This window comes from Notechis scutatus, chromosome Z (assembly GCF_049901735.1).
Source record: "Notechis scutatus isolate UNSWTSFEM ecotype Mainland chromosome Z, rNotScu1.2, whole genome shotgun sequence".
Classification (NCBI taxonomy): Eukaryota; Metazoa; Chordata; class Lepidosauria; order Squamata; family Elapidae; genus Notechis; species Notechis scutatus.
In genome coordinates, this window is record NC_142025.1 from 44,708,564 (window position 1) to 44,723,310 (window position 14,747).

Consider the following 14,747-nt stretch of genomic DNA (forward strand, 5'->3'; position numbering starts at 1 on the left):
GGAAAAGGAATTAATATTGTGTAATGCATTTAATAAATAAATGTGTTAAATTCAAACTGTAGATTTTTTTCATTATGAAGAGACAAGGAAACAAAAACATAATTTTTGCTATGCAGTTTTATACAGAATTCTTGAGAAATTTTCTCTGTCATAATGAGGCTTGCTAGCAGAATTATATACAAATGTTTGTAAATCTGGATTTTTGCTAAAGCATGACATTAAAACAGACAACTTTCATTTAATTTTTTAAAATTTATGTTCCCCTATTGTAATTCATAATTGATTCTGAAAGAACATTAATGAATCTTGATCCTAATTATCCTTTCCTGTTCTCAAAAAGAGTCCTTTAGACTCTGTTTATTAACAGATGTATTCTGTTTATTAATTCTTTTTGGTCCACATAAATGAAAACAGCCATCAAGACACACAGAGTTAACCTGATATAAGGTTAGTTTGGAAGGAAGGGAAGAAGGTAAGGCTAAGAGATTGAAGTAGAGTTCAAATGACCCTGTTACCTTCTTCTCCTTAGGATGCATTAAGGCCACAGACCTCGCATCTTTTTTGTGTGTATCATTTCTGGACTGTTCAGCATGATTGTTTGAGTTTATATCCATGTAAGAACACTTCTGGAAGGCCTAGAGGATTAAAATAGGGCAGGTTATTAATAAACATTTTCCAACCCTAAGTCAAGTCTTCCTTTGTAGGGAAATCATGTATACACTTTCCTGAATCGATTAATAAATTTTGTATGTGAGCCTCAAGAATCAGCCTCATCAATCAGGTCAAGCTAAACAGGTTAATAATCTGTATATGATAAATAAACACTGAAAAATCTTTTCCCTTGGAATATAAGAAAAAGGTGGAATTTAGCTGGCACAGATAGTCCTTGTTTAGTGACAACAATTGGGTCTGTCAACTTGCTTATTAACAGAGCAGTAGCAAAGCAAAATTCTGTGCTTACAATTGTATTTCAGCTTTCCTTTGCTGAAAAGATCATAAATACAAGGATTGATTGTAAAATTACTTTTTCATCACCATTTAACTGTGAATGGTTGCTTTATGGGGCAGTTTCTAAAGAAGGGCTATTTGTATCTTTGGTCTTTAAAAAGATTCTAAAACTAAAACTACAGGCATTTTTTCCTCCTTCAAAAGTAGTTTAAGGACTACATGATTAAAAATAATAATAATTTCCAGGTTAAGAAAAACTCTTTAGACTAAAATTTCCTTAGCTTTGTTAATTTGTTCTATGGTCCAATCCTTTATGTTTTCCACTAGTTAGCATCAATGAGTGCAAAACGGCAACAAATGGTTCCATTTTCTAGCCTTCTGGTTTAATTGATTAGTACTGATAAAAGAACCAAACAAATAATTTCTCTATATCAATGACTTTAACTTTAAGATATGTGATTTCAACTCCCAGAATTCCCCAGATACATTTAAGTCAAGCATCTTAAAGCTGCTAAGGTTGAGAAATATTGCTCTATAACATTCTTCTTCATCTTGAATCCTCTAAATAGATTGGACTGAAAATTCATTTTCCCTTGCAGCCAGTGTGAAACAGTAATGGAAGCTGTAGTTCAGTGAATGCAGAAAACATCAGATAGTGAAAGTCTCCTCTAGAAAAGTTGGACTTCACCACCTACCTTAACATGAAGTAATACTTACAAGTAACAATAACACTGTTAATGTAGTATAGCTTTTTTTTTAACACAAGGTGATTTTTTTTTGAGGGGGGCAGCAGGATGGGAGTCAGTATAGAGTGCCTCACAATCACTATAGTGGCATCATATTCCTAAAGACTGCCTGTATGTCCAAACTGATTTAATCTAAACCAGATTCAGTTTTTTAATCTAAAAATTAAAATTGCCCAATTCTTAGCGCACCCCTCTCAAAATTTGGGCAATTGTATGTAAGAACTTTGGTGCTCCTACAAATCTTTGAATTCTTCATGCACCATCTAAGATGATAATAGTATTTGCACATAGGATATTAATGTGAAACTGCTGAAAATGTATGATTTGAGGTAGGATAATCATTGTCCAAGATTGCATAATGGTACCAGAAAATGTTGGCAACTCCTGCCTACAGGCACTATTACATTGGCAACCAAAGCCTTGTTGAAGAACTTTGCAATCATCTATTTGTTAAGATGGTTGATGGTACTGAGATCCAAGATAGAGACTAGTTTAATTATGAGTATTAATCTTCTATTGACTGTAAAAGGAAAACTAACTGTAAAGATTGTCTGGCTTTAAAGTGCAGTAAATTAAAAAAAACTACAGTATACAGTTCAGCAAATGTCCATTTCAATGAAGAATTTATCTTAATCTTATCACTTAGTTTGATGACCAATATCTAAATATGAACCATGGAACTGGGTACATGATTGTCTGGCAGAATTGCTTACATCCTAGCCATAGTTGTTTCAAATTCCCTCTCCTCATTGCAGGGAAACTTCTGCATTCTCTTGCATTGCCTTCTAGGTTCCCTGAGAAAAAGTACATGCTACTTTAGGCAAATTGATAAGCTCATACCTGTAGTTCTGCCATTATTTTATCTCCTTCTTCTTCCTCTTCATCTTTCATTGGTGTGCTGGCTGATACATTTTTTTCTGGGAAGAGTTTGGATGATGCTGCTTGAACAGAATCTTCACTGCTTTCCTAAATTGCATGATAACAAGAAAGGAGAAAGTTATAATTCATCTGATTTATATACTGCTCCCATAATTATTTCAATGTTTTTATTTGGTGTTCGGGAGAAATCTGGACTTTACCCCATCCTCCTAAAGGCAGGGCATCCCCTATTATCAAATCTAGATAGGAGGCACATTGTTGGGCCCTTTCTAAGCCTGCATCCTATTGGATTTTACTCATTTTTGCACCATGGTTGTCTATTTTACATAAGCAACGCTGTCAATGCATGATGCAGCATAAGTTTGTTTTTTCACTCAACTTATCCCATAGCCTGATGCTGATATGGAGGCTGAGAAGAAGCAGCTGGCCATGATCATCCAGATGGCTTTCCTGCATAATGAGGACTAGAATCTTAACTACTATGCCATATTGGCCTTTTTGGATTTTACACATATAGTCCTTGATTTATGAGCATAATGTAGCCTGCCTACATAAAGCTGTATCATAAAGCTGTATCATCGTAAAACTGTATCATCACATAATACATGTGATGATCATAAAGCTGTAGACCCAATTTTACGACTTTTTTTTTTATACAATAGTTAATAAGTGAATCCCCATGGTTAAGTGAATCAGCAATCATGAAGCAAATGCTGCAATTAAAGGGGATCCATTATTTGCCGAAGACTGGGTTTTTTGGCAAAAATGTTGTAAATTGCAATCAGGTGATTGCAGGATGCTACAAATCGGTTACCAAACACCCCAAATGCAGTCACATGATTGCAATGTATGTGAGACCATCGAAACTTTGGAACTGGGACATAAGTATCTTTCTGCAACATAACTTTGAATCATCACTAAGCAACTAGTTGTAAGTCTGGGACTACTTATATTTGACTAAAATATTCTCAGGTTTTTTGATTTTCTTATTTTAGTCTGAAACTAACGGATGGTTAAAGGAGAATATGCTGAAACCATGGAACTGCTCTGATTCATTTTGTCCCTTTGTATAAGATGAGCTTTTCCAAGGTGCAAATAGTTCCTTAAGTATACACAGAAATGAGATGGCATGAGTGAGATTGTATATTGGTAAGACAGCAGAAAGGCTAAGTCCCACATGCTGGGAATTACCTGCTGGTTAATGATTATAATTATGGTGGGGTTGGCACTTCCCTATACAGTGCTAGCAACCACACCTATTAAATTAAAAAAAATATATAGTTTTAAATCTTATTTTTAAATTTCTTGCCTCTTTAGATCATACCTCCCCTCCTCCCAGTACTTAATTCAAAGTGATGTAAAAATAAGCTAGATACTATCTTGTCCCAAGATGTTTCCTGTTTTGGACATCTGAGGTGCCTCCATAATCAAACCTTGGAGATAGTGTTATCTTTTCTGGCTGTATAACTGACTTCACTCAGTCTTGTGCTTAATCCAGATCCTAGCACATAGCTTCGCCGTGGAGGTGGAGGAGGTGGAGACTTCACTGCCTTTTCCAGCTCCTGTTCTGTTTTGGGACTATCTTCTGAAAAATCAAAGATTATCTCCAATGAAGTGGTTTCATACAGTCTATTTGCAAGATAGACTCTTGCTTCAAGTTTAGAATTATGTATGCATCTTTTTTTTTTCTACATCTGACAGGCAAGATAGAAATCTAAACAAAGGAAATTTGCTAATTGTTTTTGGCAAAATACTAACTGAGACGGAAGAGCAAAAATTTGTATTGTAGTTAATGTGGACAGGATCAACAAACATTTAGCTGAATTAAAGCTGACTGGTGTAAGAACTGAACAACATTAAGGACTTATCCATGATACCTGAAGAGTGGCCATACTGATGCATCATGTGTAAAAAACAGGAGGAGTTTTGATTAGATCGTCACTCCCACTATATTAACTTTTAGTGTACCCTTGTCTCTGTGCTTCTTGCTTTCCTGCTCTCTCTCTCCTAGTGCATCTAATTCAGACTCTAAAACCGAGGGTGAGAACTCCAACTTTAATTCATTTCCTTCTGATAATGTGTCACAGGTGTTTCCTACAAATGGAGAAATAAACTTTAATTACCAGATACTTGTGCTGCATCAGCTTTGGGCGAAACAGTTACTTGTGAAGGCATATCAAGGTTTGGGATAGACTTCATAATGTTTGCTTGTGCTTCTTCTAGTAGTTTTTCAAATTCCTGCCCATCATAGTGATCCAGATTCTGCCTTTTCTCTTCCCATTTTTTCTCTGCTTTCTATAAAGAAAGACGGTAAATCCCAGTCATATTTTGAATTCTGCATTGCATGAAGCAAATAGGGAGGGTGCTCTGATTACTCCTGTTATCTCTGCATATGCTGACCATGGGGTAAAATGCTCTGCACCTGTCAGTAGATAATCTTCAAAAAGATGGTTCAATCAGACCCCTTTGGTGTTGCATCAGAGAGTTCTGTATGCCAGCTTCCCAAGAAAGGGAAGCTACAAGCAGGTGACCTTTGTGAAGTATGACTCTGGTACAGGTTGCTGATAACCAATGGTTAATGGGTGAAATCATCATTAGTGTTTGAATCACAGAGAACAAATTCAGGCAGAGTTGTATGTCATTTCCCTATAAGGGCTTTGCCACATGTTCAATATTGATTGATATCCATTGCTCTTGGCTTATATATTTTGCACAAAACATCATATACTAGGAAAAGGTACATGCATACAAGCTCAAGCACTGTGACATATATGGGAAAGAAGGACATAAAATATATATGGAAAATTGTTCATATAGAAATGGACTAAAAAGATAAAATCTCTTTACAGTTGATCTTAACTCTTGGTGGCTTCATGGACGTTCATATAATATATATATTCCATTATGAAAACAATGCATAACTGTTTTTACTATAGCAAGTTATATTTAAAAACATGCAAAATGCATAGACCTAAGAAAGTTGCACACCAAAACAAACCACTTACTGCAATTTTTAAAACCTTGCAGAAAAGTTGAAACAAAAATGAATAAATATCATATGGATACTGTATATTCTAGCAGAGAGATTCCAAATGTTGAGTGTGTCAGGTTTGAAATAATTTATAATTATCATAATTATTTGGTCCCTTAAGATCAAACCCAGAATTACGTAAATACGCTTCAGCTCTCTGCTTTGAAATGCACAAAATACCTCAATCGAGAGAGCTCTGTTCCTTGTACTGGCATTGTGAAGTTCTTCAATAAAAAGACTTTGCATGTTGTTGTTCACAGGAACAGGGGGTGAATGAGGCACCTGTATTTGCTGGGTATTGATTGTGGTCATTGTTGTTGATTCCATGTAGGTTGGAGAACTTGATGTAGCTATAGCTGGCCCTGGGCTATTGGTCAGAGGAGAATTTGGGACTTGACTGACCAATGTGAATGAATGTTGTGACTGATGGGTAACCACTGGAGAACTTTGTGCATGATGCACTGTCACAGTGGAGATGGGAATCATTTCAGATTTAACAGACACTTCCGCTGGGGATTCAGCAACATTCTGCTGTGAATGTTGGCTGTTGGTGGTTTCTTCTTGATTTTTCAAAACTTCTGCTGCAGTGGCCTTCTCCATTGCATTATATTGGGCAGCTTGTGATGGATCCACACCTTTGAGCAAACTATCTGTAACATGCCTGAAAAAAAGAGATTGACAACCTGTGAAGTATAGCTAGCAGTCTCTCAATGTTCTTTCAAGAAAAGGTTCCCCTCTGATTATGTCTGTCTGTCTAGCTATCTATCATCCAGGTATCATCCAACTAGCTACCTTGTGTAAAGCCATTTAATTCCCTTCCCCTCCCCACTAAACATTAACCATGTGGACTATAAAAATTCAATTATTCCCTCCCCCTCCCCAATTAGTGCCTTCCAGGTATGTTGGATTGCTGCTTCCCTAAATCATGGCTTTTATGGCTCTTGGCTATAGCAAGGATGGAAATTTTTTCTGGAGTCTAAAGCTGCATTTTTATAAAAAAAATAAATTGAGGACTGTGGTTATCATGGCCATAAAAGAAAGTATTGGATCAACATCTTCTACCTCTTTCACAAACCAGATGTGGTATTGATATGTTTAAGAAAGCCCAGTGAACAATTGATGCATCTATTTTCTTTTTTTTTATTATGGGAGAATCAAAACCACAAAAACAAGCCTGAATGTAATCTTCAAGTTGTCTAATCCTCAGCTCTGTTGCTAGATATTTTCAACAAACTGATTCAGGTTTGTTACAACAAATGTCTTTTTTTTTAGTGGCAAAATATATCCAAACTATCTCACAAGCTGATCCCTTTGTTAAAGGTCCTGAAGAGAGAGAGAAAAAATCTTTTATTTTGCAATAAATATTTCACCATTTTTAAAAAAATAAAAACAATGGCCTTACTTCATGAAGGCTTATTCTGAAAGGTGAGTTCAAATGTGAAGATTAGCTCAGAGTTGCAGGCTGAACCCTCAATATCTTTTTTAAAAGAAACTAGCTTTTGCTTACCCAGCACCACCAACCCGGCCCTTCAAGGCTGAAAATTGGGAGGATAGTATTTAAAGGAAGGAAAAAGAGCAAGGAGAACCTGCCCATTAGTATCTTTAACCTGTTCATCAACTTGGGGTCCAAATTATCTTTCTAAAATGGAACTGCAATGAACTCTGACCATGTTCTGAAAAACCAGATCTTATTCAAGTAGGTTGAAAAGAGAAGGTGGGGTTAGGTAGAAAAACAAAGTTTCATAATTGGAATGCAGAGTTGCATAGCAACATTGTTTAGTTTCATGGTCATCATATAATTCGTTAGATTTTTATTTCTGGGCTTTGGATAGGCTGATCTGAAAGAATGACACCCTTAATGGAAGAGTTAAGGATCTACCTAGTTGGATGAGGATGGTGTAATGATCTTTGACTGGGATGTCAGTGAGGTTTTAAATGGGTCCTTAACTGTTATGCCTTTTATTTTTTTTCTAATTCCCCACCTGAGGCACCATTAATGACAACAAAATGTAACAGAGGCCAGTATGAATTTACATTATGGCTGCCATATTCTGAATTGAAGTATCCAGATCGGGGTGGGATTCAACTGGTGTTACTACCAGTTCAGTGACTAAGTTTGTGTGTGAATGCGTGCTTTGCATACACGGGCACGTGTAAAAAAAACTTAAGCTGTGCTGCCAGGACAGCTGAAAAGCAAGTGCGCAGTATTTGAAAAGTCATTTTTCCCCCTGCTTTTTCAACCTCCACTGTGCCGTGCAAGGCAGCTGAGGCAGGCGGGTGGGCCAAACAGCAGCAAACACAGAACCGGTTCAGTGTCTGCTGCTCTTCAGAGCTACCGGTTCTATAGAAACAATGGCCTTCCTTCATGAGCCAGGCAGAACCGGTAGCATCCCACCCCTGATCCACATCCCCAGAAGATGGGATCAAAGAGGAATTTCTACATGATTTGGTTGCAATCTAGTGAGCAGAGTTCTGCACCCTAGATAAAGTAGCCTTATATTAAGCCTTTCTGCTGGGTTAATTAATCCCTTAAGAGCAATAAAAATAGTTAAGAACTGGATAACATCAATTGGGCTGATCCTAACCAATTAGATTCATGATAAGGAAGCAATTCAGCTTCCTTAAATAAAAATGATTTTACCTTTCTAAAACACACTAACACAAAATATTTGTAAAAAGGATTCTGCTTCAGGATTGGCTATATGATTATACAAATTTATTATTTTCCTAGATTTTTAATTTTTGCATGCAAAGGAAAACTGTAATAGGACAGATTGTGAAAATATCCACTGTCTTTCTGGAGTATATATATGATGAATGGATGTATGAATGGCATAAATTTCAACAGGTTGGAATAACAAGTATCACCTCCGGAGTGTGGTCAGGATTTCTGTCATGCTCCGGACTCTCTTCAGTAAAAGATCTAGTTTATGAGGTTCTTCTTTTAAAAATCTCACAGCCTCCACTTCAATACGGAGAATAGCTCTCATTTTATTCTGCAGTGTTGGAAATTCACCTGTGGAAACAAGAGCCTGTGAACCACTTCTGAAATGCAAGATGGCCTAAGTTCCTATTTCATACTGAAGTTGCCATTTTGTCAAACTTGGTTGTGGAATAAACTAATTGGATTCAGTCATCAAGTACAGATAAGTGAATCATATTATTTTAGTTTAGTATATGTTCAGACAGCGATGTCTGGTGGTTAGCATACTGGACTGGGATCAGAAGTAGCCAAGTTCAAGCCCATTCAACATGACACTCATTGGATCATTTTAGTTCACTTATTCTTTTTCAGACTTAAGGCTTTCAAAAGAATCTGGCACGGATTAAAACAAGAGGTGACCTCATGTTATTTCTTTGAGTTATTTAGTGGCAAGGCAGCATATTTAGATATAAAAGCAATGAAACAAATTACAGTGTTTGTAGTTTGGCTTACTATCATGTGTTGATCCAGCCAGTGTTAGAGACATGGGGTTATTACTCAAATACTAAATGAAAAGGGTAGGAGAGGGAGAATCCAGCTTTTGAATCTGCATCTTCATGTGCAAGTACTAGATGGAAAAAAATCGGCTTTGGGTGAGGAGACTGAACAGCAGACTACTATTCAGATGTCTGATAAATTCAATGTTACTTTATCTTACAAATTACCTAGCAAGCATTTCTTGATTTTCAATCTTGTAGAGTATATAAAGAGTTTTTCTTTTTATTCTTGAAATAGAATACGGTGAAAGGGGTAAAGAGGGAAGTGATAAAAATAGCATTACTTCAGTTTAAAACATATCTGAATCCAAGAGAGAGCGATTCACATGTATACATACAGTAGATACTCATGCATGCATTGAGGCTTTTCTAGCTGGTAAATGGTATCAACCTGGAGCAGGTAGGACTAGTAGGATGACCTATTTCTTAACCTTGCTGGGGAATTCTGGGAGTTGAAGTCCACACGTCTTAAAGTTGCCAAGGTTAGGAGAAACAGGTTGCCAACTCCAGTTCATCATCCTATCTTCAATTTCCCTAGTACAGAAGTAGGTCTTGAGCTTTCCTCACCTTAATCCACCCTCAAAATTATCTCAGTTCTAAGATCCATGGCCCAGTCCTAGGCACATAGACTTTGGACCTAAGTCCCACTGACCTCACTGAACCTTACTTCCAATGCACTTGGTGAAAAATGGAGCATAAGAAGAACCTAGGCAATGTTAGTTAGATACTTAAACCAAAGGGGAAAAAACCTAAAGGCACCTTTGAGGGTGGCAACTGCCTCTCCAACTTGCCGCAAGAGGAAAGCTCCATCTTCAACATCTTTCAGTGTTACTGTTCTGTTAGATGTCAAAGATTCCTTCTTCAGATCTTCAACAAATCTTTCTAGCTCACTGGAAAAGTAGAAGAATTGAATTGGATGTGAGGACATCTTAACAGACTGACAAAAGACCCATTCTCAGAAATTGGAATGTTTCTGGTTTCCATTCTTAAGTTAGAAATTCTTGTTTCTATGTCAGAATATTGCATTAAAATGTTTTGTACCCTCCCTATTTTTCATATGCTTTGAATTTTTTCTTCTATACTTCTGAGGCAGCATTGTCAAAGATGGGAGAACTACAGGAGTTGAAATCCAATATTCTGGACAATATCAGATTGGAGTATACTGATATAAAAAAAGCTAGAGAAAGACATAATTAATATTTTAATGTCATATACTGTAAATTTATTATCATGTACCCCCAACTTCACTAGGAATCAAGTTCAGCTCAGCTCCTTACCTTTAAGCTCTGCTATTGTTCTGCTACAACTGATTACCACTTAGGCATTTAATATACAAACACCTAAACTTATGAATCACTGATAAACTTTTTCATCAAAGATACTGCACTGATCAAGAAAAAAAATGTGTATTTTAAACTAGACCATGACTTGGATGATGACAAAAAAAAAAGGAATCTGGGGAAAACCACTGATTTGAGAGAGTTATACATAATTCTGTAAGTGTCAGAATAATTGAACAATTATTGTTCAAAAGAAAACTTTTAATGGAAACAACCGTAAAGCAAAGTTGTAGTCTAAACAACAACCGCTAGATGGCAGCAAGTGACCAACACTTTTTCATCTTCCCAGGATAAGACAGATGCCATCATTAAACATTGAAACTGGTGTTTACTTGGAAACATAAATTGACCACAAAGAGTGGGTCGGTAATGATGCTAAAGGTAAAGCCCAAATGAAAACTAATCTAGTTTCACTTGTGTGCAAAAGTAGATACAAGATTCTTTAACTCATCCAGTTAAACATATTGTGTAAATACAGCCAATCTGTTCAAGCATCCATGAATCATTCCTCATCATTTAGCTCAGGAATTCAGCCTTTCAAAATCTATGGATATTGTCCTATAGCATCCGCATTTGAGTCCTTTGCTGGTAGAAAGGGAAATTCTACTTTGAATTATGTTTGATTCCTGATGACTCCTTAGGTGATTCCATATAGTTTCTGGGCAACTGTGATGTCAGGGTTGCCTTGTTTTACAACTTCCCAGACTCATCTGCAGGTCTGGAGTTTCCTGGTCTTCGCTTACCAATGCTAATTAAATTTGATTCCACTCAGATTTTTTGATGTAGTCAACATGAGGGTTAGACTAAACCAAACAAAATGTTTACTTAATTTAATTAAAATGTATTTAATTAAAGAGCTATGATTATTCTCTTTGGGTTTAATAATTTCTTCCTCTGTCCTATTAAAAATTGCATTATGGTAGTTATTTGGAAGGGGCTTTGGGGAATGCATTCAAAGCTCTAAGACAGAATTTGTCAATGTGTGTGTGGACTTCATCTCCCAGAATTCCCCGGCCAGCGTTAACCCAGTGTTGAAGTCCACACATCTTAAAGTTGCCAAGTTTGAGAAAAATTTCTTTAAGTGGTGGCTTGCAACTCTGGGATGATAAAACTATAGAATTTTCTTGCTTTTAAAGATAAATTCAATATTAACTAGTTGTTGAGGTGCACTGGGATGGGTAGGGAGGAAAAACTGTGGCATTATCTCTGAAATTTAAGCAGTCCATTTTTGCTGCACTTATGGCATTGGAATCTCTTTTTGAGATTGACTTGGAGAGGAACAATCATGTTGCTTTCAAGAACTTAAACAAAACCTAGTGAGTGAACTTCATTGCTCAAGTCATGGGCTTTTATGGGCAGCTTAAGTTGAATTAATCCATCTGAAATTTAAGGGGATTTAAACCTCTTAAATGCACATTCCAGTATACATATATGCACATTCCAGTATACATATATTTATTTGTTCTAGGGAGCTTGTTAAGGTGTAAACTGGATTCATGAAAAATTAATTTTACTTTCTTTCAAAGGAAATGATATGAAACATGTGAACTCCAAGATAGTTAAACAGTAGTGTATCAAACTTTCACAAAGCTGAAGAGAAAAAACTGGTTGGTTAATAACTATCACTCTTGGTTAGTTTATCAGAATCATTTACTCTTTGAGTTCAAGTTCAGTCATAATATTGTGCTAGTTCCATGATTAGTATTACTTAATTGGTGCATTGAGGGACAATAATGTTCCAATATTATTATTTTTAATGCAGATGTTCCCACAACACAAAACAAAAGCAGAAGACAAAGTGACGAAAGGAGAGGGAAAAAAAAGAGAAAGATTAGTTGACATGAAAAGCCAACCAACTAAAACTCTCTTTTTAAAAAAAAAGGAGATTTCACATAGAATTTAAATTTTTTCAAGGTTTTTTTTTTTTTTTCTTTTTTTAGGAAAGAGCAGGTACAACTCATTTTCTTTCTTTTTGGCAGTCAAAGTGGGCAAAACAATGCTGGGATTAAATCATTGAAATGATAGCTGGGATTTCCAAGATTCCAGAAGTTCTTTTTCTCTATTCTCCCCTCTTTTTTGAAAAAGAAAAAAAAAGAACCAAAATGTTGTCTTTCAGAGATTTGTAGCCAAATTCCTGAAGTTTTTTGATGACTCAAAAAGATTTAGGGAACTAACCTTTACAGATTTTGGATTACTCTCCAAAGCTTTATAAATATCTTTCTGACTTAGATATATATCCAATTCACTTATCTGTAACATTAATTGCAAGAACTTTCTTTAACTTGAGGTACCCCCAACATATGCACCAACAATTCCTATAATCCCCTCTCTGACACTGGAATCTTGTGAGGAGTATGGAGAATATAGTCAAACAGACTTTGTAGCTGTTGTCACAGGTTCATAAAGGGCCCAGATTCTAGAACACAGAACTAATACAAACCAAGATTTAGAAATTCTGTGTCTCCTGGCTAAAGTTAGGCTAAAGTTTTAGAAGAGATGTCATGATTCTCAATTATGGCTATAAATATATGTAGATTTAAACAGTTGGCAGCTTAACTCTAAATTTATTTCATTATGATTTTTCCAAACTGCTATTTTAGTCAATTGATCTCAATATATGGCCTTTCATTCTTGAAAGCTCTAGAGCATGGGTGTCAAACCCGATCGCATTACAGGTCTTATCGTGACATATCAGGATTATTATTTTTTGCCCTTGTGGGATTTTTTTGCCCTGTGTGGCCTACAGGGGGCGCTTGTTTGACATGCCTGCTCTAGAGTACATTTATGTCTACATCAACCATTTCCAGCTTCTCTAGATTAATTTTACAGAATTAATTAATGGTTACAATGCTGAATCTAGACCAGCAAAACCCTGGTTCCTATACACTCATGGGATTCAAAACATTATTCTAGGCTAAATATTTTACTCAAACCAATTAATTACACAGGGTATGGGAAAACTCATAATCCATCTTGAATTCACAAAAACAAGGGAATCAGTGATTAACTGATATATCCCAACTAGTATATTTAGAGGGTAGCTGGGTTAATAAACACAATGGTTAGATCATTTTGCAGCATATTGAAGTGATAATTTCCCTTAGAATCTGTTTTGTATATTGTATTTACAATTATTCCAAGCCTATTTGTAGGCACTATGGTAAGAATGGCAGCAACAGACATGCCTTAAAATAATTTTGGAATTAAAGAAACTGTTCGACACACAGAACTACCTGTAAACCTGGAAGCAATTACTTAACTAACAAAACATACAGACAGAAAAATATTTCCTGGGAAAAATTATAGATTTCAATGCAGTTTAATCAGTAAAGGTGATGACCTTGTCTGAAAAGTTATTATTTCAAGCTCTTGAACCAACCAATACCGAGAGATCAATAGATTATATTAAGAAACCTCATCGGAAAGACTTGAGCTGCTGCCAATGGCAGTTACTTAGAAAGTTTGTAGAACTTACCTCCAACATCTTCTGTCCATACATGTTTAGGTTTGTTAGAATTTTATTTGTTTTAATTGTGAATGCTCTCGTGTATCCAGATTTCTCAATTTCTCAATAACCATGGGCAATTGGTTAAGAATGAGCTGCTTGCTCAAGGCCACCTAATTAATTTCATTTATAAAACAAGCTTGGAGCATCTGCAACTCTCTGATTCATCTCCTAGTAAAAGCTGTAAGCAATATAGACTGATGGCTTGCATGTATATACATGTAATAAAAGGAGTAAAATATACTGTGGCCAAAATTCATTGGAAAATATCTGAAAAAGTGTGCTTATTGTGCAACTGCCCCCCTACATATGAAGTTTTATAGTGGAATATCATTTCATAAAGCCTTAATTCTTTCCTTAGGCTCACGAGCAAAACCTAATCCCCTGCTTGCTGAGACAGAAGAAAATCCACCAATTTCAAAAAAGGTTCCTTCTCAAACTTTCATAGAACTTTAACCTAGCAAGACTTCTAAAGACACACATTTCATTATTGTCTACAAAAGTTTTTCTACAGTTGGATGAAAAAAGAGATTGTTTTTATTAATTTTTTCCAAAGCACAAAAAATATCTTTTTTAATAAATGGGAGCCAGAATTCTTGAATTTCCCTTAATGGCAGTACTAGCTGGCTGGATGTAGGTGACCCCTCTCTAACACCAAGTCAAAGTTGTTTGTGGATGGCTTTTATTTTAGCTTCACCTCTCCCACTGTATGCTATAGTTTTTCCAGCTTCTTACACTTCCACTCCACCTCCAGGAAGTAAAGGAACTCTTCTTAAAGAGGCAACCAGCCTTTTCAGAGACAAGTAACTATTGTAGAC

General features: G+C 36.0%; 1 protein-coding gene across 23 annotated transcripts in view; it reads right to left on the reverse strand.

Moving 5' to 3' along the window:
* KIAA1217 (KIAA1217 ortholog) overlaps positions 1-14,747 on the reverse strand; it is a 234,508-nt gene that overhangs the window by 13,515 nt on the left and 206,246 nt on the right. For 19 of the 23 annotated variants that reach the window (XM_087947723.1, XM_087947725.1, XM_026675686.2 and 16 more), the window contains 7 exons: positions 9,844-9,974; positions 8,473-8,620; positions 5,785-6,265; positions 4,697-4,868; positions 4,007-4,158; positions 2,535-2,660; positions 516-635 (listed from right to left, as the gene is read on the reverse strand). In XM_087947723.1, coding sequence (XP_087803849.1) covers positions 516-635; positions 2,535-2,660; positions 4,007-4,158; positions 4,697-4,868; positions 5,785-6,265; positions 8,473-8,620; positions 9,844-9,974 — 1,330 coding nt within the window. The remainder of the gene's footprint in view (positions 1-515; positions 636-2,534; positions 2,661-4,006; positions 4,159-4,696; positions 4,869-5,784; positions 6,266-8,472; positions 8,621-9,843; positions 9,975-14,747) is intronic. The other 4 variants (XM_087947718.1, XM_087947732.1, XM_087947720.1 and 1 more) reach the window with 2 other exon arrangements.